The 24,512-nt window shown below is 39.6% G+C and overlaps 2 protein-coding genes across 7 annotated transcripts in view; both read left to right on the top strand.

The window, feature by feature from the left end:
• Positions 1-8,891, top strand: part of BRWD1 (bromodomain and WD repeat domain containing 1) — a 53,067-nt gene extending 44,176 nt beyond the window's left edge. For 2 of the 4 annotated variants that reach the window (XM_048933839.1, XM_048933842.1), the window contains 4 exons: positions 740-978; positions 2,011-2,199; positions 2,819-3,793; positions 6,959-8,891. In XM_048933839.1, the coding sequence (XP_048789796.1) occupies positions 740-978; positions 2,011-2,199; positions 2,819-3,793; positions 6,959-8,094 (2,539 nt within the window). In that variant the 3' untranslated portion in view covers positions 8,095-8,891. The remainder of the gene's footprint in view (positions 1-739; positions 979-2,010; positions 2,200-2,818; positions 3,794-6,958) is intronic. The other 2 variants (XM_048933841.1, XM_048933840.1) reach the window with 2 other exon arrangements.
• A 1,660-nt stretch (positions 8,892-10,551) lies between these two features.
• PSMG1 (proteasome assembly chaperone 1) lies at positions 10,552-24,308 on the top strand. 3 transcript variants are annotated; one of them, XR_007374632.1, is made up of 8 exons: positions 10,552-10,727; positions 10,804-10,904; positions 12,301-12,452; positions 13,211-13,273; positions 16,309-16,507; positions 17,112-17,248; positions 18,157-18,302; positions 18,411-24,308. XR_007374632.1 is itself a non-coding variant. In XM_048933852.1 (7 exons), the coding sequence occupies exons 1-7, from the start codon at positions 10,609-10,611 to the stop codon at positions 18,229-18,231; spliced, it is 846 nt and encodes a 281-aa protein (XP_048789809.1). In that variant the 5' UTR covers positions 10,552-10,608; the 3' UTR covers positions 18,232-18,346. The 3 variants fall into 3 exon arrangements, 2 of the variants coding, with proteins under 2 accessions (XP_048789809.1, XP_048789810.1); XM_048933852.1 differs by lacking the exon at positions 18,411-24,308 and having other exon boundaries at positions 18,157-18,346; XM_048933853.1 differs by lacking the exon at positions 18,411-24,308 and having other exon boundaries at positions 10,561-10,727; positions 10,804-10,872; positions 18,157-18,346.
• The last annotated feature ends 204 nt before the right edge of the window (positions 24,309-24,512 follow it).

The following is a 24,512-nucleotide window of genomic DNA, read 5'->3' as shown; positions in this document are numbered from 1 at the left end:
TGTTAAACTATTATGCAGGAGAGCATATGTGTCTCATAGGTCTCTAAAATATCTGAAAACTTTGGGTTGTAAGCAACGAACTGACAAAAGAGTAGTTCTGAATGTAAAAATAAGCAATGTTCTTTTGCCTAGTAGCCTCTGCGTTGCTTATGTGTAATGCGTGCCCTTTCCCATGTAGAACATTGTGAATTTACTGTGATCAAATAGGACTGAGTGTAGCACTCTAGAATGTATTTTAAGGAAGAATGTAATTGGTGAGTTGCTCTCCAAACATGCATTTTAGACAAACTCTTGAAAGATGCTGTTTCATCATGTTCCTGGAACTCAATTTATAAGGAATAATAGCATGCATATCACGTACTTTGGGATGTATGTGCAGCTAACGAGACTGAGTTCAGCAGAGGTTGAGGCTGTTGTTTACCAACAGATTGCAACAATAGGATGACATAGGTGTAGAAGGAATTTAGTGTTACCTTTTTTTTTTTTGTAGAGATAATGTCTTTTCTTGTTTAACTTTATTAGCAGCATAGGCTATTATATTAATAAAAGCAGTTAATACTTCATCAAAGTTAAAACTGTCCCAAACTATATTAGATTACAAAACTAACTAGCCTTCTATAAATGTAAAATCACATGGTGTATGGTTAATTAAGCTTTCAGAGAAAATGACTTTTAAAAAACTGTGGCTTTTTTTAGTAGTTTTACAAGCTATGATGCTTCTACTCCTTTCCCTTTTCAGTAGAAATTTCAAGCAGAAACCATTAAAGTCTCAGGCAAAAATTGAATCTGAACAGGAAGATTCTTTTAGTCAACCTACCTCAAGCAGAGCAGCCTGTGTTGCAAGCCATAAGACAAATGCTAGCAATTACAACCATAGTTCATCTGGAGAGTCCTCTGATTCTGCATGCCTGACATCCTTTGAAAGGAATGGAAAAGCTAGATCTACAACACTAACAAACCGTTCAACGTTGTCATCAGGTAATCAATGAAATCTGTTCCAAATGAGGGTTTTCATCTTTGTCTTATCTACACATTGCCTACTAATGTTTCTTTTCCCTTTATAATTGCTCTATTTGCCAACTGTATTCTGAATAAAAAATGTAAACTTTAACAATGCAAAAACTTCAGACAACATTCTTATGCGCTTTGCATTTCAGGCAGTACAGATCTTTGTGTATTTTTACTTACTAATAAAAAGTTCTGTGTACTGAAGAATGTTCTGCTGTAAAATCTCATAGAATGCAGTTGATTAATTTCATTAATGAAAAAAAAAGTATTCCTAAGAAGAATTCTATTGCTCCCATAGTTTACTTTGACACAGAGCTGCCTTGGCTGCATTATGTATCTATTTTGCAGTCAGACAGACAGTACTTTACTACAGCTTTGTATGGAGATTGAAAGCAAAGCTGAGTGAGTAGGATGGGTAAGTTGACATACAAACCTTTATGACTTGATGCTCTTAAATCAAATACAGTACTAGAATTTTCACTTCAAGCAGCTGTTATAGGAAAGTGGTTGTGGTGTATGAATGCCTCTTACTTCAGAAGAAAACGTGGTGCATTTGATATAAAATAAAGGTTATACACCTATGTATATTAGATTAAGTTTCCAGAGTCATAAAATCTTTCCTCTTTTTTTTTCCTCCCTAAACTTTACACTGGTGAAACTTCAGTTTCTTTCAGAGAGCAAGGATACTAATCCTGGTAAAAGAGATTTGGCAAATATTTCAATTTTAAGGTGCTTCTCTCTTAGAGATGTTTTCAGATAACACAGTTGCTATTTTATTTGAAACTTAAACACGTCCACTTAAACTTATTACCAGACACCTCATGAATGTGGAGTTGTATATTTTGTGGAACTATTATTTCATATGTGCTAGAGATTAAGACATGAGAGAAAGCGTATTGTTAGATAAAACTGTGAGGAAATAAGATTTCCTGCATGAGCAAAATGCACTTCGTAAGTTAAAACTAACTGCTCAATATTCTAATCGAGGATTTGTTTTTTTAGCAGAAAGTGAAGTAGAAGGTTCTTTAGCTTCATCTACATCCTCTTCATCCTCTACAGAAGAGAGCTCAGAAGAGAGCAAAGAAAGCTCTGTGGCTCTTGTGTCACCTCCGCTACACAATGGTGTATGTAGAAGAAAGAACATCAGTTGTAGGGTAACCAGAAATCAAGCTGCTCAAAGGAAACAAACAGGTAAGATTGGAGTAATTGTCTTCTGGATGGCCCGTGGACCCGATGTGTGTCTATACATGTACATCCATAGAAAACTAATTGTAATTAGTATTTTTTTAACTGTTGTGTGTTGTAATACAGTTTGTTTGATTGCTAGTAGATCTTTTGCTCTCAAAATGCTGCTTTCTGAACATTTCCCTTTTTTTTTTTTTTTTCCAGTACTTAGGGTAGGGAGGGCTGAAGCCAAGAGTTTACTGAGAGAGCTTCTCTTGAAGTGCTTTGTTTCTTAAAGTAGAAGCACTAAAACTATAAAGCAGTTTTCAGAAAACTGGAATGAATCCAAAATTCATGATATAAAGGTTGGACATGGCTCTGGGCATCCTGGTCTTAGAGGTTGGTGACTGCCCATGGCAGGGGGGTTGAAACTAGTTTGTCTTTAAGGTCCTTTTCAACCCAGGCCATTATGTGATTCTGCAATATAGTTAAATATTTTTTCTTGCCAGATAACAAAATCACCTACCTACTACTAGGGGGATGTGCTCTGTTTGTCATGTCTGTGGATTGAAGCTGTTCCAGATTTGAAGGCTGAAAAAGTGACTACTCTTGAACATAAGACTTTAATCCCTCTTCTGCTTCACAGGTACACTTCCCCAGGAGAATGGGAATACAAGAAAAGCTGTCAGGAAAAGGTTGTATGAAAGTGATTTTGAAAATACTTCAGTGACGACATCCGAGACTCTGAGTAATAGTACAGGGAGACATAGGAAAATCCCACGCAGAAGTGCTACTGTGGCTGCTACTAAGTTAAGACTAATGAGTGATGTGGAAGAAGAGGTTTCAAGCTCAGAAAGTATTGGTATTGGATGCAAAAATAGAAAACTGCCTCACCGAAATGCCTCCGCTGCAGCCAGGCGAATGTTACTGGAGGGGTCTGAGGATGATGGAGGTTTGAAGTCTGAAAGTGAAAAAGAACCAGAAGAGCAGCTCAGCAAGAGGAAAGTTCTTTCTCTACCTACTTCATCTGCTGTACGAAGAAAATTCGTTAGTGAATCTGAAAATGAAAGTTCAGATTCTGAGACAGATGTGCAGATGAAACAGAAAACCTGGCAAAGCAATGGCCATAGGCAGTTACGAGGGACAGCTCTTTCTGCGTCTCCTGAAACGAGGAGTCCTACACAAGGCTTTTCAGAGGACGACTCCAAAAGCCACAATTCGGAGGATGGGAGCAATCAGAAAGCTGAGCAGTCAGTGCCTGCAAATAAGTTTGTTGTGAGCAACTCGGAGGATGAAGCGTGTTCTGAATCAGATAGGTGGAATGCCAGAAAATTGTTTGGTCTGCACCTTGTTGCACCTATAAAAAAGGCAAAAGTCTTAAGTGATTTGGAGGACACAGCAGAATCTGAAACAGAAGACAGACAGGATGGGAGAAGTGTTGTTTCAGAAACCTTGGTGCCATGTAGAATTACAGCGAGCCCTAATTCTGGACCTGGTGCTGATTTCAATGACTCTTCTGATACAGAATCTGAAACAAATTCTAATCACAGTAATTATTTTGACGCTTCTTCAAAAACAAAAAAGAGGAAGAGAAAAGGAAAAACAAAGATCTTTAGAAAAGGTAAAAAAAAATAAATTAATTTTGAGTTAATGCATCTTAACCTCATACACTGACTAGATAGATTTTAGTATGGGTAATGAATGGAGAGATTTGGACTCTATGAAGTGTATAGTGTTCCCTGTTCTAAAACAAGAACTAGAAATCAGCAGGTGAACTGGAAGGCGTGGTGATGCTGACTGTGGAACTGGGAGGTCACCAAAACAGCACTGAGGAAATTATTTGTTTTGCAGTGGCAGTTTTTCAGTATTTAGAATTAGTGATGAATGCTGAAAGTTCTTGAGCAATTCAGGGTTTACATTTGTCTATGAAAAAGTCATTAAGTTACTATTGTTTTCATATTTAATCAGCAGTTCCTTCTCTATGCATATATATTAGGGAATATATATGAATGCTCTTATGTGAAGTTCAGTGTATCTCAAAAGGAGGAATTTGTTCTCTGGTCAGTCTGCTCCTTGTTTTAAGAATTTCAATAATGATAGTCTATGAGTTTCTGTATGAAGTGATAGTTCTTACTTTCGATTATTGCCTTTTGGTGTTGAGAATTTCTGTGCTAAAGCAGATTTATTTTCATTTTGAGTAATTTTGTAGTCTTTCAAAATGAATTTGATAATGTCTGAATTATTTTTATTTCCATGGCATGTACTGGAATCTTTAACTTGGTTTGTCTTTTGGATTTTCTTTAGTTCTTTACAGAGGGAGTGGTGAGGTGCTGCACAGGCTGCCAGAGAGGTTGTGGATGCCCCATCCCTGGAGGTGTTCAAGGCCAGGCTGGATGGGGCCCTGGGCAGCCTGGTTTAGTATTAAATGGGGAGGTTGGTGGCCCTGCATGTGGCAGGGGGACTGGAGAGTCGTGATTCTTGAGGTCCCTTCCAACCTGGGCCATTCTGTGCTTTTATTGTCAGTGATACGTAGCATGCTTTTCAAAGTAGAGATGCATTTTGATGCTGTGATGGTAATGTTCTAAAGCTTAGACTGGCTTTTCCCAGGTTTTTGGATTACCCGCATTTCAGGTTTGGATGTGATTTTGGAAGCATGTTTTAAAAGCCAAGAGAAAGACCTGATATATACAGAGCCAAGGCAGTTAAAGATGTAGGACTGAATTGGAGACCTGCTTTCATGTGGATGAGGAGTATATCATTGTCCTGTGCAATGCTCTTGATAATAAGTAGCTTTTGGGTATTCAGTTTTCTTTACTTGTGGAGCTAGTGGTTCCCATGTGGTTCTGTTGAACTGTTAGTTGTCTATTAATCAATATGAATTGATTAATAGAACTGATTAATAGCTGTGAACATTTACACTAAAACATGTATTTGATACTTCAGTTTTTCTACTCTCTAATTTGGCATACCACCACAGGCAGTCACAGCTATTTTCTGTGTTGGCAGATGTTCTCTAGCTCATTTTGCTCCTCAGCTGATAAGGGGTGTAGCAGGCATGTTATTAGCACAGCCTACTTTACTGTGGTTTACCAACAGGCACATGTATTACTCTCTCTTGAAGAGGCTGTTACTTGTAAATAAGAAACTTAGCAGGTTTGTACTTGTAGAAGCTATTATTTGTATACTGTTGGAGTATACATATGCTTTTATTTAAATACTTTAGTATTTATAGAACATAAATTCATTTGGATATTTGGCTGTGCATAAGAGACTGTGTATGTGATATGCCTATCCAGTATTGGTGCCTGGACTCCCATGTTTAAAGTTTGATAGCATGTACTACAGGACTGCTTGTCACAGCAGTAAACTGGATGGATGAGACCTTTATATCTTCATGTCTGTTTTGTAAATGTTTTCTTGTAGATCCTAATTTGTGGCTAATGGAGTTCTTTATTTGATCCTCCCTGTCTATACAATCTGTACCTTTGCAGCATTTAATGCATGATACTCTTCTGTAGTTGCATTAAAATTGTCTCTTTTATTACTGTGATGTGTGGGAATGTTGCAGTTACTCCAGAGTGGATTTTAATTCTAGTAAGAAGCTTTAAGTAAAAAAAATAAAATAAAGCTTTATGCAAATTTACTGCCAATTTGAGATTGTGTACAAAGTACAGATTGTACAGGTTTAATAGTCTGGTAGTGTGTTACGTAAAGCCTGTCTTGTGCAGAATGTGATGTTACTGTCCTTCAGTCTTTCATTCAGTCTCATGAATTAGCTGCTGAAATGTTTAAAAAGAAAAGCATAAACAATTTGTCACGGTAGAGCTGTTTTTTATCTAGTCTCTTAGAGTACATCTTCATGGCATTTTTTTTCTTTACAGAGTTGAGGAAAAATATTGTCCTATCTTAACTTCACAGGTGGTATACTGAGGAATGAAGGAGCCTGAATGATTTGTAACAATGCTGAACACAGTAGTCTGGCCAGAAGGAGCCAGGCACTGAACCTCACTGGAGTTTGTCTCAGACAGTCTCTGAATAGCTGTCATTCTCAAAAGATGCTAGGCCTTTAGACTCAGTAGTTGAAATAGCATTAGCAAGACAAGCTTTCTTCATCCCTCAAAAAAAAAAAAAAAAAATCACTTTAAACCTCCTTCTCTTTAAATGTTAACTTGAAAAATATTTAGTGGCCTACCTTTCTGTGAAGTAAGATAAGAAAAGCTGCTATGATTTTTCAATCTGTCTGCAGGGAGTACAGGTAGAGAATCATCAAGGCACTGGGTTCAAGCTGTGGCAAAATTGATTGTTATTTCTATTACCAAGAGGTAATAGGCCAATATAATATAACATTTCCCTGGTGTAAACTAGTGATGTTCACCCTGGACTTCTGGCTGTATAATCTATAATATTTTTGTAAGAATAAAGTTTAAAATTTATAATTCATTTTGAATGATCAAGTAAAAACAGTAATAGAAGTTATAGCTTTAATGATGGAAGTAGGAGTATAAGAAAGGCTGTTGGCTAAGTTGGTAATTTGTAAGGCAGTTTTTACAGGGAGATGCTACAGGTTACCGTACAACCTTTCATCATATCAAAGCAGAAGACTAATCCTGAGAGTTAAAAACATGCTCAGAACTGAGTGGCTGTATCCTTAGTGAAATCTTAGGGTAGATTGCTCATAATGGTTTAAATAAAAACATGCATTTGTATATTTCATTAAATGTGGTAGTGTTTATGTTTAATAAATCAGCTATTTATTAAAGGAAATTTTAAATATTTTGTTTTGTAGAATCTACATCTGAGGAGCCTGGACAAAGTGGGAAAGTGCTCAGGAGCAGGACGTGTATCATTAACTACAGGAAACACATAAAGGTATCTAATGTGACAAAAAAGAAAAATCCACGCAGATGTGCCACACTAGCAGCTAATAAGATTAAGATAATGAGCGATACAAAGGAAGAGCTGTCGAGCTCAGAGAGTGTTTGCACAGTGAAGAAGAACAGAAGGCAGCTTCATGGCAGTGCATCTGCGGCATCCAAGAAAAAACTGATCAGCAGCTCAGATGTAGATGTTAGTGTAATGTCTGAAAATGAGAAAGAACAGGATTCTGATGGAAAAAATGATTTTTGTTCTGGGTCGTCTGCTCCGAAGAGAAAATACATTAGTGAGTCTGAAGATGAAAAAACGGAATCTGAGGTGGAGATAGAAGTGACTAAAAAGGAGAATGATGATAATGACGATCAGACAAAGAGAACTGAAAGTGATTCAGGTCTTAAGAATACATTTGACTCTTCAGAGGAGAATTCCACAAACCACAAGGTAGAAAATGGGAGAAAGTGGAGAACTTCTGGTCAGTCAACTTCAGCCTACAACCATCACATGAGCAACTCTGAAGAGGAGATGGGTTCCAAATTAGCTAAACGTGAAACTAAAACTATCAGAAGAGCACGGAAGAAAAAACCCAGAGCTCCTTTGAAAAGATTGAAATTATCAAATGACTTAAACGAAGCATCAGAATCTGCAGCAAGGAAGAAGATAGAGGAAAAAAGCTCAGTATCAAAGAATGTGGAAACACGTGGAGCTGCAGGGAGCTCAAAAGCCAATCTCAACTGTTCTTCCGATTCAGACTCCGGAACTGATAACAGTATATACAGTAATGCCACAGAAACAAAAAAGAGAAAAACAGGCATCGTTAGAAAAAAAATTTCAAATTTACCTAAGCGTTCCAGAAGACCCCAGCGAAGGAAACGTCGGAAACCTAAGCAAGAAAATGACTCTGAAGATTTGGAGTATACCAAATATAGAAGAGCTAACCGGCGTACTACGATAAGAACTCGAAACAGGGGTAGGCGGACTGTTAGATACGACGATTGTGACGATGACGACGATGACAGAGGTGTAGGTGATGCAGCTTGTGAAACGTAACCTTAAAAGGAAAAGCCAGCCCACTTTTTTTTTTTTAATGGTAATAGCACTAGAACTCATGTTGGATGCTGGCTCTTCCTTGTCCTACATTTCAGGGAATATATTTATATTTTTCTATGAAAAAGTTATGAATGTGATTAGATCATGACTTTCTCCTTTTCATATTTTGACTTGCACTTGCCTGCCCATGTAGCAGCATTTAGCACAGATGCCAAAATGTGCCTCATTATAGGGGCAATTTTTTTGTCTTTACTGGTATTTTATTACATATAACAAGAGTTTAAAAAAAAAAAAGTTAAAACACTGCGTAACAGGTTAATAGCAGTATGTTGAGTATTATTGTTATGGGTGCTGCAATGGAATACTACCTAGGTCATTCAACATTCGAGAACAAATTTCAAACATCTCTAATGCTGTAAGAAATCATATACGATATTAACAGGCTTATAAATAATAGTGTACGCTATAAAAATTCGGTGGATGCTGGTATTGCATCAAACGAGTAATGAACAGTCACTGAGTTAACAGCATTACAGCTTCTGTTAGTACAGATGTTAAATGTTCTGTACATTCATTAATGAAAACATACAACTAGAACCAGTTACCAGCTGAGAAAAGCGTATTTGCCACTTAAAAAAGCATATTGGTGCTGGTGAAGAGAGGGTTTATACTGACAGGTAGTACTATCATTAATGTGACTTCTATACTGTAAACTTAAGAATATGAAATGCAGGTGAACTCTTGGGCCTAAGGGTTTTTGTGTGTTTTCTTTATAAAATAGAAAAACCAACAAAACACTTGTTCTGTTTGTTGTTTCTTTTTTATGCGTGAGAAGTTGGAGGTGCAGAGTTCTTACATTCCAGACCGTTTTTGCTAAATCTCTGTTGGTCTTCCACATTTAAACTTTTAAGTGCTTCGATGTTAGATTTTTGCATTGATTAAACGTATCGGTTTTGATTGCTGCCATTTATCTGCCAATTTTTGAAATGTTTGAGGTGGCTGTTGTAAAAAAATAATTACATAGAAGATGAATTGTCCAGGGGAAAAAAAAATAAGTATATACATTTTTGGTTGGTTATGCATCAAACAGGAGAATGCATATAGCACCTCTAAATTCTTTTCCCTGGAGCTGGTTAGGCCCACTGCCAAATCACTGTCTTCAATCCAACACAAGGTGCTCTACTCCTTTCTCACTCTATGCTATGGCTTTCCTGCCTCTCTGCTGGTTCAGTTTCTCAGGTTTCTCTGGTTCAGTAGGAGATAAGTCAAAGCAGTTAGCTGTGACTCAGCTCAAACTGAAACAGCAAGCTCATGAGTTAGTCTTCTAGCAGACTGGACAGGTAATAGCATCTTGAAAGGCTTTGGGGGGGAAAAAAGTCCAGATTCATAACCACATTTAGTAACATAGTAAGTGCTTTTACAACTGGCAGTGAAGTAATGAAAGTGCTGGCAGCAGTTACTGAGAAGCACTTCTCCAATGTTGTTGCTGACATTGTGCCAAAAGGTGCACTATCACATTTTGATACCTAGAATGTTATCTCAGTATAGAGAAGTAGGGTTTTTTTTGAAAAAAAATAACTTCTGTATGAAGTCCAAGAATAAGCTAGTTTGTCACTTGCCTCAGGAGTTTTATTTATTTAGACTATAATTCTTGAATATAATGTTAGAATTTAATAAGCTCAAGATGTTTATTTGATTCCTTTAAGTTGGTACACAAAATATGAACATGGTTGTGTTCAGTGAGGAGACCTGGCTCTTCTGAGCAGCTTTGTTAAAGAGAGTAAGTGGTTATTTCTGTTACCCCTATGTGGATTGAACTGTTCAGCAGCTGCTCACGGTCACTGTTCTGTGAAATACAACCCTCAGTAGTTGGGTTCAATCTGTTACAAGGACTCCTTTTTAAATTTCTATTTTATTAAACAGTCAAATCTCAGTTTGGTAGGTTTGTATTTCTGATTCAGACTCAAAAAGATGTTTTTCTTTCTTGCCGTTCAGCCGCCCTGTCACACTGTGCTCACACACCATAGCTTTGTGATGGCCCCGAAGCGTGGGAGCAGCTTCTGGCCTCAGCTTTCCCATACCTGGGAGGGAACTGCTAGTTTAAGGAGCAGAACACTTTATTTTATAGGCAAAGCAAATGCTGTTGTGTATCTCCTTGTTTTATAGACAGACAGGAGGAGAGGTAATTAAAGAGTTTTTGTTTCATTTGTTTTTCCTATCACCCGTATAAGAACGTATTTATTTTACTCTTCACTGTTCTCTCTTGGAACAACAGTTCCTTCTATTGACTTGGCCTGGCTCTAGTCAGACCAAAGGGGGCCATAAGGGAGGGCTGGGGCCACACGATCGGGCTGGAGCTGCCGGTCCTCCCGCCGTGCCCGCTCTCTATGGTGGGCGCGGTTAGAGCGTCGTAGCGCTGAGAGAAACTCTATGGTACCGGCGGAGCGGCTCGGCGCGCGTGCGCGGTGCCCTCCCGCGGGGGAGAGGAAGGCGGGAGGCGGTGACGGCGAGGTGATGGCGACGTTCTTCGGAGAGGTGGTGATCGCTCCTTCCCGGGCCGGCGTGGACGATGAGGAGGAGACCGAGGAGACGGCTGAGGATAGGGAGATCCGCAGGGAGCTGCAGCAGAAAAGGTAGTGGTGTGGGATGCGAGCGCTGCGCAGCGCCGTGCTCCCCGGAGGGGGTTGTGAGCCCGGCGTCTCTCGGCAGGGAGATCGCCGCGTTCTGGACGCCGGGAGCCGCGGGGAGCCCTGCCGAGGAACCCCTGCCGTGCTCCAGGTTTGTCGTCGCCGTAGGACACAACGCTGTCGGTAGGTGGGAAACCGAGCGCGTGGGGATGGAATGGCCAAAGTACGGTCCTTGTGCCAGCAGCACGTTGGGTTGGGTCGCGGTGCGGTAATAGGAACGTGCTTTGTCTGCGGGTTTAACTGGGTTTAACCTCGTCCTTCATCCTGCTCGTGCGTCATGCTCTTACTGGATTGTTGGTTAATTTGCAAAACCTGCTTTTTGATAATGGCACGTAGCTCGGTGCAGTGCTTGTAAATAAAACTATGCAGTCATAAAGCTGTGCGTAAGTCATCTATGGCACTTCTGCTTGTATTTCAGAATGTCTGGGAGGTAGCTGACTTATCCCTGCTGTGCCCAGATTGCTTTGTACTACTGAACCAGATATGTGGGTTACACTTGTTAATATTATAAGTGTTATTTCACTCGTCCTTTTTCTTTCTAAAGTTCTGGGATGTCAGTCATCTCTTCCTGCCTGAGTATGGGAAGCTTCTCTGAAACTTAACTGTTCTGATTTTGGAAATTTTCCAGGTCCTATTCATCCCCCTTCCCGTTTAGCTTAACGTTCTTGGCAAAATATGGATTACATACAGAAATTTCTGACTTTGAGTCCTCCTCACCTTTTTTTAATTACCAGTGAGCAAGGATTTTTTTGGTACAACTTCTTTCTTGTTCGATCGCCTTCTTACACTTTGGTCCTATACTTGTTCGTAATGCTCTGAGATGGTTACACATTGAAGTCTTGAGACAGCTTTTCCCCTTCCCATACATGCATACCATGGCCTTGAGCTTCTGAACAGCTGTTTCCCTTTGGATATGGAGTCATCTTAAGTCTTTTCTACATCTAGATCATCTTTATCCTAGTCAATTTCCTCAACTTGTTTTTTTTCTTTCTTGAGGATTTTCCTTTAAAAGTAGTTAAATATGCATTTTAGGTCTGCTCTTTCATAGGAACTACTTTGATTTATAGTAATTTGATTTAGCAGCTCTTTTGCCACTGAGTTGCATGCTCATGTGTCTGCTTCCTGGAGCCAAAGTTACAGTTCTGCCTTGCTGACTTCTGTTATTTTTTCCTGAGAAATCTGTTGAATCTCCTATGTCAAGAGCTATTAGAGACAAAATATTTAGTTGTGCTTGTTATTAGTATATTCTGAAGGAATCTGAGTTGGCTGTAGTGATACAATTCTTAATATGTGTTGTTAATGATAGAGATCTCTACCTATATGTAGGACAGTTCTTTATGTCTTGATTCAGCAAAATTACTCACAGTCTTTGCTGGATATGGTTGAATGTCTGTCAATAAAAATGTTTTTACTGTACCTTTTTAATTTGAGGATATTGAAAAGAAATATTTCACTCCAACTGTTTATTTGTAGAATAGAGATTTTGTTCATTGTAAATTAACATTAGCATTCTTTGCAGCTTTTCTGTCATCTTTTGTTCTGGATTCCTTATGTTGGAAAGTAGTTGGAGCTGTGAAACTGTGGAATGAGTGGTGCCAGACAACCAATGCAACAAGTGTCCTCCCAACAGATTCTTTCTGCTTGTTCTATCAATTAATATCAGATCCAACAGTAAGTGACTTACGTGTGAATTTCTCTGTATTTTAGTATTCTGAAAAAAGGAGCAAGCTCCTTTCATCCCCACCTTGCCCAGCACAAACAGGATAAAACATTACAGCTATAGCATTTTAGATTATTCTCACAAGAAAATATGAAGGGTCATTATGATCACTAAAACCACTTTGAGTTCTAGCTTGTGGAGTTTAAAGCAAAGATGGTATTACAGAATTGCAGAATGGCCCAGGTTGGAAGGGACCTCAAGGATCGTGAATCTCCAGCCCCCTGCCACATGCAGGGCCACCAACCTCCGCATTTAATACCAGACCAGGCTGCCCAGGGCCCCATCCAACCTGGCCTTGAACACCTCCAGGGATGGGGCATCCACAACCTCTCTGGGCAGCCTGTGCAGCACCTCACCACTCTCTCTGTAAAGAACTTCCCCCTGACATCCAACCTAGATCTGCCCTTCCTCAACTTAAAACCATTTCCCCTTGTGCTGCTGTTCTCTACCCTTTTGAAGAGTTGATTCCCCTCCTGTTTATAGGCTCCCTTTAGTACTGAAAGGCTGCAATCAGGTCACCCCTACATGGTGGAATGTTTCATGTGAGGCTATGAATGAAAAACTCGTGCTAAAATAGAGATGAAGAATCCCAGGAGTACCAAACAAGTTGTTGACTGTAGTCATACCACCTTTACATGTGATTGTAAGCTACTATTGTGTCCTATAAACCACTTAAACAACCTTTTTTTTTTTTTTTTCCCTTTGTCAGATTTTGTTGTGCCAGTGTAGTTGCTATGTTGCTGAAGATCAGCAGTTCCAGTGGCTTGAAAAGGTATAACTGCAAGACAGCATATTGAGCAATGAAATCTTAGGACCTTCAAGTTAGTGCATCTGCCTCTTCTCTCTCCTCTTCTATACCTGACAGTACTGTAAATAGCTTTTTTTTTTTGCTGCAACTTAAGTACTCAACAAATGTAGAATTACTGAATTCTGTGAAATTCCTTTCTAGATGTTGCCAGTTATGTTTACCATAACTCACTGTACAGTTACTTTTTTTGGAGAGTTTCAATTTTGATCCTTTCCTGTTTTACAAACTTTTTCCTGTTCATCTTAACTTCTCAGTGACTTGTTTCAACTGGTATTTCAGCTCTGGGAGAATCCTTCTGTAATGGAGTTCTAACATAATTTGTACAGCTGCCAGATAAGCATTGTGAAAATTCAGGGTAGGTGGTGTCTTCACAAATGGGTGTGATCTGTTTCTTTCACGAGGTGGAAGTCTAGAAGAAGCTGCTTCCAAAGTATTATCTGTCCTGTTTGTCAATCTAGTCAGATTGCTGTATGGGCAGCCCTATTATGATTCAAGGATTCAGATTCTCACCCCTCCCCAAATAATATCCTTTTGATTTTAGTAAAGTAACTCCAGGGGGAATTTTCAGGCTGTTGATTTTTGGATGTGGGTCCCAGTCCCATCCTAGGCCTCAAGGGAGGTGTGGTTTATTTGGTTGTTGTGGTTTAATCCTGTGGGCAGCTCAGCACCACACTGCTTGCTCCCCCTGCTCTCAGTGAGATGGGGAGAGAACTGGGGGCAAAAAAGGAGAACTTACAGGTAAAGATAAAAACAAAACTGTTCACTAAAAAAAGAAAGAGAGAAATAATAGTAATGATGGTGATCATATGTAGTATATGTGTGTGTACACACACAGAACAAGTGGAGCACAAAGCAGTTGCTCACTACTGCTGAGTGATGCCCAGCCAGTCCCCAAGCAGCTTTGTCTCCCCTGCCAGCTGTCTAAGCCAGCACGTAAGGAGGATTATGTGGGTGCAGGGGAAAATTGTACAAGAGAACCACAACAGTTGTGGGAAGGCAAAGGAGATGAAAATCTGGGGTAACTTTGTTGAGTGTTACAGGGATTTCAGACCCACATTTGTGGAAAACTGGTTTTCTTGTCATTCCATGGCTGGTTGATAAGTTTATTTGACCCGGTGAGGCATTAGTGGTTGATTTGAAATTTTAGAAACCTTGGAATCTTAAACGTTGTGGTTTTTCTGTATTCCAAGCTTTCTTGCACTTCATTTAAATTGGGAAAAGAAAGATTCTTGTGGTTTGCACTGTCTTTTCCATTTCTGTTTTTCCAGCTGCTTATGTATGTATTATTTCAAATGTGAGTGGTTTTGAACAGTAGAAGTGTACAGTTTTAACCAAGTCAGTGTTACTGAGTATTTAGAATTTACAGCTAAGTTGTTAGGCTTTTGCTTTTAGCTTGAGTTACAGGTCTGTTCTGTATTCTTTGTAAATCTCACTAACTGGAAATTCTCACAGTTTCCACGAGCCAGACTTTTTCATTTGTGCTCTCAGTAAATGATCACTGACACTTAGATGTGAACTTTTGCAGAACTTTTCTTGATACTAGCAGTGTTCCCAGGCAAACAGTTGTCATTTCACCTGGCAGGCAGATAAACACCACACTGCCATTAGCTCATCCCTACCCTGCCATGGGATGAGGGAGAAAATTGAAAAGCACAGGGATCTGTGGGTAAGAGATAAAGGCAATTTAATAAGAATGGGACTGGGAAGAGGAAGGAAAGGAGTAAAACAAACTGTAGCAACAAAGCCAGTCGAAACAAGTGGTGCACAGTGCAGTGTAATAGCTCACAAGCAGCCAGTACTGGAGCAGTGGCAGTCCCCCTGGCCAGCTCCCCCAGTTTTGCTGTTCAACGTGACACCACGTGTTACAGGACATCCACGTGGGCCAGAGTCAGCTGTCCTGGTTCTTTCCCCTCCCAGTTCCCTGTGCCCTCTCAGCTCCTTGCTGGCTGGGCAGCGCGAGGAGCTGAAATGTCCTTGGCTCTGTGTAAGCACTGCTCAGCAACAACTACAACAACAGTGTGCTATCAACATTATTTTCATCCTAAATCCAAACACAGCACCATACCAGCCACCATGAAGAAAATTAACTCTATCCCAAACAAAACCAGGACAATAAACATCCCGTTAATTGAAAAATAAGTGCTTCTGAAAAGTTTCATCAGTTTTATATTACAGTGGTAGCACACTGATGTGAAGGAGTCATCAGGTCCACTTCTGTGATTGGTGCTATGTACAGAAACAGGCAAGCTTCTGTAATGTTTACCAAATGCCTTATTTCCTTTCTGATCACAAATCTGGAGGAGAGAGTTGAGAGGGGAAAGTGCACGTTTCTCATACTTCCCATTTTGACATAGATTCTTTCAAAACAGTCAAGGGCTGTGCAGTATGTTTTGTGATGGCATGCAGTAGATCCAAATACATGTTTTGCGTGATATTATTTTAGGCTTATTTGACTTTGAGGGAAGCTGCAGAAAAAAATATTTTCTCAATTCTCTGTTCAACTTGAGTGTAATTAAATAAAATCTGAGTATTTGAAAATGAGTCATCATAAATTTAAGAACAGCGTAAATCAGAAACAACATCTGGGGAGCACAATTTCAATTTGTAATGTCTCTGAACCCACTGAGCTACCTTGCTGTTACAAGCAACCTGGTTTTTATTTGGAGTTGTTTTTTCTTCTGCTGTCACCCTTAGTAAAAATAGTAAGCCTTAATATATTTGCAGGTGAAAGGATAGTGCTGAAAATCTGAAGCTTCTCAAGAAGACTAGTACACTTGGTAAATATGTTAGCTCTTTGTTCTCTTCATTTTTTAACTTCTGTCGTGAAAGGAACCCACATGGAATTTCCATTCAAGGGATTGTGAATCAAATTTTAGTTAGCCTTCCAAGCAAAGACTGCTCTTTGCCGCCTGCACTCAAATTGAAATTCACGTCTGTGTTTTTAACATTGTTAATGTGAGAAGAAAAACGCTCCTTTATCGGCAAAATTTTTCTTTCAGGTTTTTGGCCATATAAGGAAGGAAGGCTTACAAGTAACCATTCTTTCAACATGCCCTGTAGCTGAGTATAAAACTCAGGAATCCACTCTGACCCTTCAGTCTCCATTTCTGAAAGCCTTGAAGACGAAAGAATTCAAAGAGGAGGTCTGCTGTCCACTGCTGGAGCAACCGAACATAGTGCGAGATCTTCCTGCTGCTGGTATTTTTCAGTCTCACAGTGGCAATATAAAATTTGCTTTGAAGAAAATCCGTTCGTAATTCTAACTTTTTACTTGATGATGTGAATTGTCAACCAGATCGGCTTTTTGGAAATTAATTCCTAACAATTCACCATCTTAGATGTTGCCTTGTAAAATATGAACACGTCCAGTTTGAGGTTCGTAAGCTCTTTCTGCTTGTTAGAGGTAAATAGGTTTCATGATGCTGCTAATCGGCCTCATGTAAAGGTTAAATTTGGTTTTATCATGTGCTGTAATGAAACCTCTGTAAGGCTTTTCTGTATAGAGTACCAAATTAATGTTAGCATCCATGAGGAAAACCTCATCTGGGAAGAGCTAAAAGTTGGATGATTTTTCTAAAAAAAAAAAAAAAAAAAAAAAAAAAAAAAAAAAAATCTGTAGTTTGCATTTTTGTTTCATTCCAACAAAAGCTCACATTGCCTTTGTTTATTAATTAAACATTGCTCTTGAAGATACTTACCAGCAAAAAAGATGGAACTGTGCATTACTGCTTTTTGATAGTTTATTTTCTCATGTGCCTGTTCGCTGCTGAAGGTAACACTTTTTCTTTTCATTTGTATCTAGTTCTGAGTTACTGTCAAGTATGGCAGATTCCTGCAGTACTGTACCAGTGCTACACTGATATCATCAAACTGGACACGGTTACAATTGAGGCATTCAAACCTCTGCTTTCTTCTAAGTCCCTGAAGAATTTAGTCAAGGTAAAATTTCATATTTAAAAATTAATGAGAGATTTGGTCTGTCTTTCTATCTCACCAGAATTTAGCTGGTGATATGACCCACCTAACCTGTAAAGCCTAATTGATTTATGGTGTATCTGGAAGCTTCTTTAAATGTTGGAGCTACTAACTCAGTTATAAAGATGATACAATGTTTTTGTGCTAACCAAGCAAATCAAGGTATTCTGGGATGCTGAGGTGAATGTTTTGCTGCTGAAATACTTCAAAGTGTAGTTGGTTCACATTGCACAACGCCCTCCTCAGTTTTGCCAGTTGGACTTCCATTTCAGTGATAGAAGGCATTTGCGTGTATTGAAGTACTTCAGCTTGAAGTATGGAAATTACCAGTTAGCATTCATTTACAGTGTAAGTGCAAATGACTAACCCCTAAATGTTTAAACTTAAAACAGGTTTACACTGACAAGGAGGCTGTGGATGCCCCATCCATGGAGGCATTCAAGGCCAGGCTGGATGTTGCTCTGGGCAGCCTGGTCTGCTGGTTTGTGACCCTGCACACAGCAGGGGGGTTGAAACTTGATGATCTTTGTGGTCCTTTTCAACCCAGGCCATTCTATGGTAATGTACTCATTTACATCTATGGAAGGAAAAAAACAGTGAAAATGCAGGCTCTTCCTCCACTGTAAAAGAGGAAAAAGCCAAATTGATAAACCCCATTGCATTGTTAAACTGCAAGTTCCTTTTGGTGCCTTTGAGAGTTTTCTAGATACTTTCATTGAGGTGATGTTTGTTTACAATTAACATGTTTACCAGACAGATATTCATAATATTGAAAACGGGAACAGGTGATAGTGAGGCTTGGTGGGCTTTGGTTTGTTTCTATTTTGTTAACAGGGATGTAGCTAATGCTGATTTTCATTTCCTTTTCCTAGGATGTATCCGAAAGCACAAAGATTTTGAAGAAGTTGCTGACAACTGGTGAAACTCACAATAATATCTATATCTAAAGAGGACACTTGCAACACGGATGACACTTGTTTTAAATTCCAGTTTCTTCCAGAGATGGCACTTTGAAATTGTAGTTATTTCTTTAAAAGTGGAATAAATTCTACTTGATTTTTACTTCTGAATTCATTTTGGTTGCTTTCTGGTTCATCACAATAAACACACGTTTTTTTTTCTGTAGGGATGGAAGACTTTCTCCAGGAGCAGCTTTGTGAGGAAAGATATCTTAGATATGAAAAGCAATTTCTTTTCTTCTTCCTGGAGGAATTGTCATATCCAAATTGACTCCTCACATATACGAAAGAGTAAATATAGTCAATGTATTTTTGTCTATTTTCTACTTCAGCTTATATTACCTAACTTAAAGATTCCTGCCGTGAAGAAAATATTATGTGCATCTTTTTATGTATGTATATGTATGTACATGTGTATATACGTATTTTTTAATAGTGATACCTTTTAAGGAATTGCTAATGGAAAATAAGCTTGCTTTACAAAGAGGCAGGAATGCAGGTCTTGTTTGAACTCATGGGAGAGCTGTGAATTGGATTCACTGAGTAAAGGATCACAGCAGTTCAGAATGGCACTGCCTGCAGATCAGGCAGGAAGAGGTACGTGCCCACATTCAGTTCCCATTTGCAGTACCTCGTCAAGGAGTTGTGTTTCTTTGCAGCTTCAGCCTTGGAGTTATTGAAGTGCAGGAGCTGGCTTTCTGTCAGATTTTGGGCAGAGGCAGGAACCATCATGGCAGTAGGCTTGCAAGGTGCTTCAGCAGGGTTCGCCAGGACAAACCTTGACATTTATTTCACAAAGTCTTTTATGCTGAATGCACAGTTTTTGGAGGAAGGTAGGCATTCAAATTCTAAAGTACTTGAAAAAATTCTGAAACTTACTGATAATTTCACAGTGTATTTAAAGTACTTGTTAGAGTTGGCATGCAGTTTTGACTTGTTGAACTAAACTGCATATACACATTTTACTTAAGAACATGGTGATTAAGAAAATATGCTTTGCTGGTGTTGTTGGTGAACACAGATCTTTAAATTGCACACAGTTTATCCTTTGGTGCAAAAAGAATATAGCAGTTTTGGAGTTCTCTGCTTCCTTTAACTTTGACTTACACTGGATGTTCAGTGAAACTTTCTGCACGTATTCCTTTCATGGATCTGCCATCCCTTCTGGTTGGAAAATTGTTGGCTGAGTCAGCGTCCACTGAAGCAAGTAATTCCAGGCTTCAGCAAGCCCACTGTAACTTCTGTTAGTTTGGGGTTTTATTTGATGTTTTAAACTGCTCACTGTATCGTGGTTGCCACTGTAGTAGGACATTCTTGATGTGGGTTTAAAGTTGACTTACTCAAGACATTGTTTTCAACTTCAGTTAATATACCTGGAGTTAAGCAAGTAACTGTTACTTGAAAGGGTCCTCTGTTTTCGAATAGACTTGTGAAGTGCAGGGTATGGTTCCTCCTATGTTTTGTTTTGTTTTTTTTTACTTCTGCGTAGCATTTTAATTAAAACCCATTTGTGCAACTGATCTGAGTTGGGAATTCTGTTGCTCTGGAAGATTTGTTTGTTGGCTGCACCAGTTTCTTACTTGCACACTGTATGTGTTTGGTTAACAATAAAGTATATAACAAGAAAAATATTTCAAAATAGGCAGGCTCTTACAGGAACTGTAAATATACTTCTAGTACTGCTTTTGTTACCTATGCAGTGTTTAAAAGTGTTATCCCTTGAGCTGTAATTCAGTTTTTACCAGTTGAACTTATGCTGAGATGTGAGAACACTCTTAAACACCTTGAATCATAAAACCATAGAATGGCCTGGGTTGAAAAGGACCACAATGATCATCCAGTTTCAACACCCCTGCTACGTGCAGGGTCACCAACCAGCAGACCAGGCTGCCCAGAGCCACATCCAGCCTGGTCTTGAATGCCTTGAATGGGGCATCCACAGCCTCCTTGGAAAAACAAGCAGGAGCTCTTGTTTTGTTTTCAGTTTTGTTGTGTTTTGTTTGTTTTCTTAATAATAGTGATAAAACTCAAGCAGTTTGGCAGTTAAAAGACGAAAACTCTTGCATACTTGTAAGTTAGAATATCTATTAACCTTTGGAGCGTTCTGTCCAAGGTTGTGATTGGTCTCCATAGGCTGGAAACATCTACCTGGGATGTGATGATTTGGTTAGATACCATTTGGCTGGTTTTACTCCCTGCATCCAGGTGTGTTTCCTTCCAGCTGTGATCCACCCTGCAGGTGAGGTCAAGCTTTGTGCTATACTAGTTCCCACTGGTGTGAATCAGTCTGGACATGTGCATACTGTTACTGTGCAGTAAGCCAGGCTTGTTTTGGAATCACAGATGCACTGTGTTGGAAGGGACCTTAAGGATCATCCATTCGTGCTTTTGTTACCGAGTTAGGCACTTCTCACCCCTTCCCCCTCCCTTAAGCCCAGCCCTCCTTGGTGCTCCATCACAACACAAAGGTCAGATGTCAAAGATGAACAAGGCCCAAGAAGGAGGAATTTTTCTGCTTCCACAGTGTAGATGTCAAATGTAGAAAAAAGGTGAAAATTAAATGATAGTTTCTAAAGGTTTGCAGTTTTTAAATGTAGACGTTTTCCTGAATAGATTGTGGCTTCTTTCCCTATGTTTTCATCAGAGGACTGTGGAGTGCTTTCTTAATGGTAAACACACTGTATTTCATATGCTTCGGATTGATATTTTAATTCTTCTGTTGGGTCAGATTCAGACTTTTGATCCTTTTTTCATGGTTTACTGAAACAGACTTTTTTTTCCACTGGCTCTTTAATGCAAATGTACTGCCTCATAGTGGATTAATGACCCAGGGAAGGAAGGTAGAAGGGTCCCCACGGTGATTCAGGGGCAGCACTGTCGTGGCCCAACAGATGTGGCAGAGGCACAGTCTTCCTTCAGAAAAAATTCCATGAGTAGGAAGGCTGCAAATAGAAGATCTGTAGCTGCACTAATATAGAAGCAGCCATATGGGAAAGGAGACAGTAGGAAAAAAAAACCTCTGATTTGCTGATCATCCTATGAAACTGGGGTTTGAGGTGGTTCTTGAAAAGTAGGAGAGGTGTTCAAGGTGTGCTGGCTTCCACAGGTGACAGAGGACGCCTCTATGCTGCTCAGTTTAATTTGTCTCTAAACTGGATTGAGATACATGTGTTTTCAATGCTGAACAAGCACGGAGGGCACCTGCAAAATGCTGTGCCAGACCATTTCTCTAAACCCTGGAAAGTACTTGCAACAAACCCTGTGGATAGTTAGGAACAGGCAGTTCCTTTGTGCGTTCCTTGGGAAGTGCTGGTACAGAGCACCAGGAGCAGTTGGTATGAGCCCCCAGTGGGACTCTACCCATTTGCTTTGTGCAGAGTGACAGGAAATGAGCACACCTGAGATGGTCTTACAGTACCACACGTGCTGCTGTGCAAAGAGTGGATTCGTAGAAAAGTGGCTCAGCGATTTCTCTCACTGCTTTTAGTTCTGTATGTTCTTTCACTTTGCTACTAGTTGGATAAGGGCATGTGTGAGGAACCTCTTCATATGTAGCAGTGATAGGACAAGAGGGAATGGCCTCAAGTTGCACCAGGAGAGGTTCATGTTGAATGAAACGTTTCTTCTCAGCAAGAGCAGTGATGCAGTGGCACAGGCTGCCCAGGGAGGTGGTGCAGTCACCGTCCCTGAGGTGTTCAGGAGCCGTGTGGATGTGGCACTGAGGGACGTGGGCATGGAGGGGGTGGGCTGATGGTTGAACTGGGTGCTCTTGGAGGTCTTTTCCAACCTCTAAGGTTCTATGTTCATTCACTTTAATGGAGCACGTCAGTGTGGAGGTGATGACACAGGCCAGAAATAAAAACTGGAGGCTGGTCAGGTCAGTGGCACCCACGACTGACGACACAGCTTTCTAAAGCACATGTAAATGTTGGTTTTCAATGAACTTAGTAATTGCATTTAAAAGAAAACAAAAATGTTTTTTCCAAGTCAGCGCTGTAGATCAGATTTTGTATTGGTTTATTCTTGAGATGTTGTATGGTTTGGTTCTGATTTGGGCTCAGCCACATCTGATGCCATTCTCCACCAGGCAGCAGGTTCTGATCCTCAATGTGGTGACTCCATCAGGGCAAGGCAGAGGACTCAAGGCCCTCCATAATGGTCAGTTGTCTGGGAGGTAAGCCAACCATGCCTTCTTAGCTTCAACATGTGGCTTCCAGACGTCAGCATCCCGTGCGTGTTATGAAAATTCATGAGTATTGAATTGAACCCATATTTTAATGATTTGGCCACCTGTATCATATCCTAATAATCTTAAAATAGAGGACTCGAGGTCCTCTGGATAATTATTTGTAGCAGATGTTAAATCTTTGGTGTATTTGACACACTTACACAGTGGGGGAATGATATTAAACATCATGCTAACCAAAATAACCCAAAACATATTTATTTCAAAGAATTAGAATGGTTCATAGCAGGAAGTGGACGTGGGAAGCTGTGTCCATTGTTGTGGTTTGTTTTAAAGGTGTGCTTAAAACAAGATGAAAAGGGCTTTGGTCATTGCTGCACTTGGACAGTGTTATTCGTGTGTTTCAAAGACAAAAAGTGTTTTTTGTATTTCATTCCAGCGACTTACCCAGCTGTGATTTTTGTGGCCCACGTTTTTTTTTTTTATTGTTATTATTTTTGGTACACTTAAACATTCTGACTTTAAAAGTGTAATTACGGGGTGAGAAATCTTAAGTGTCAAACCCACTTTGTGATGACTGAAAAAAGATCCCTTTGGTGAGGACTTGAGAGTCAGAAACTCACTGACCACGCATCACCCAGCTGTGCAGGAAAGGTGCAGCAATCCCAAGTTGTTCAGAAACAGGCTTGAAGTAGTATTTATGTGTGCTGTACTTCTGATGTTTGGTAAGATAGGTTGAGGGAGATGGTTCAGCCTGGAGAAGAGAAGGCTGCAGGGAAACCTCGCTGCTGACTTTATAAAGGAACTTCCAAACTGGAGGAAGACTGACTTCTAACATAGGTAGATTGTGATAGGTCAAGGAGGAATGGTTTCAAGCTATGAGAGGGGATATTTAAGTTAGACGACAGGGGGAAATACCTTGCTCAGGGCAGTGAGGCACTGGCACAGCTGCCCAGAGAAGCTGTGGTGCCCCATCCTTGGAGGTGTTAAAGGCCAGGTTAGGATGGGGCCCTGGGCAGCCCTCCCCACAGCAGGGGTTGGGTGGAATTTGAGGTCATCTTAAGGATTGGTTTTAAAAGTCCTGGAATAGTATTTTGGGTAATTCTGGAGAGGAATCTACCTCTGAGAATCTTCCAAAGACAGAGAAAGGATGTTGGAGGGTAGATGAAACTGTAATGGAATCTGTTGTTTTCCTGCAAGGGTTTTGCTCAGTCGCTGTAAATGCTGTTGATTTCTGTAAGGTTTGGACCACTTTTCTCCTGTGTAAATCGTATATAAATTTAACCAACAAATAAAATTACTGTTGAAATCCTGCTGTTGTTGAAGACATGAAAGAAATATGTAGAAATATCCAGAACAAGCAAAACAGTTTCTGAACTGTCACCTGTGAAAATGAAAGCTATAAATCTTGAGAAGTGATGTGGAAAAGGAATACCTTTTCTACAGAGTAAGTTTTTTTTGCTTTTTTTTTAAATCAATTGCACGTATCTTTAAAATTATAACATTAAGAAAATGAAAAAACAGAACTTTGTGGGCAGTATAAACAGTGAAAGACAACAGTAGTGTAACCTATATACTGTCCTGCAAATATTTCAGCAACTCATCACCAGCACCAAATGGGACCTTGGTGGCTTTCAGGTTACCAGATTGTTTGTGTTTCTGTGTGTTCAATGAATTCTTTCTTTTTTTGCCCTTTGATTTAAAACTGTGTGAACATTTTCTTCTCTTGGGTGGTGCTGTGTGGAGCCGGGAGTTGGACACGATCCTTGTGGGCTCCTTCCAGCTTGGGATATCCGCTATTTCTTCTTTATTTCTTGAGTGACTGAACCAAAATAACTTGGAAACGTGAGGATGGAGGGGTCTGTTTATAAAAAAAAAAAAAAAAAAAAAAAAAGACAAACTTCAGCTATTTTGACAAACAGAAAAGAAAACAGAATTCAAAAGGGCTTGTTATTGACTGAAACGTTTTGAGGTTAAGTAGTATTTCTTGTGTCTGTTTAACTCCAGTTGTACCTTTTATATGTGTGTGTATGTATATATATATACTGTGTATATAAATACTTAATATGCATATGTACAAATA

This window comes from Lagopus muta, chromosome 1 (genome assembly GCF_023343835.1).
Source record: "Lagopus muta isolate bLagMut1 chromosome 1, bLagMut1 primary, whole genome shotgun sequence".
In the NCBI taxonomy this organism is placed as follows: Eukaryota; Metazoa; Chordata; class Aves; order Galliformes; family Phasianidae; genus Lagopus; species Lagopus muta.
Note: the sequence above shows the minus strand (reverse complement) of the source record. Positions and strands in the feature narration are given on the sequence as shown.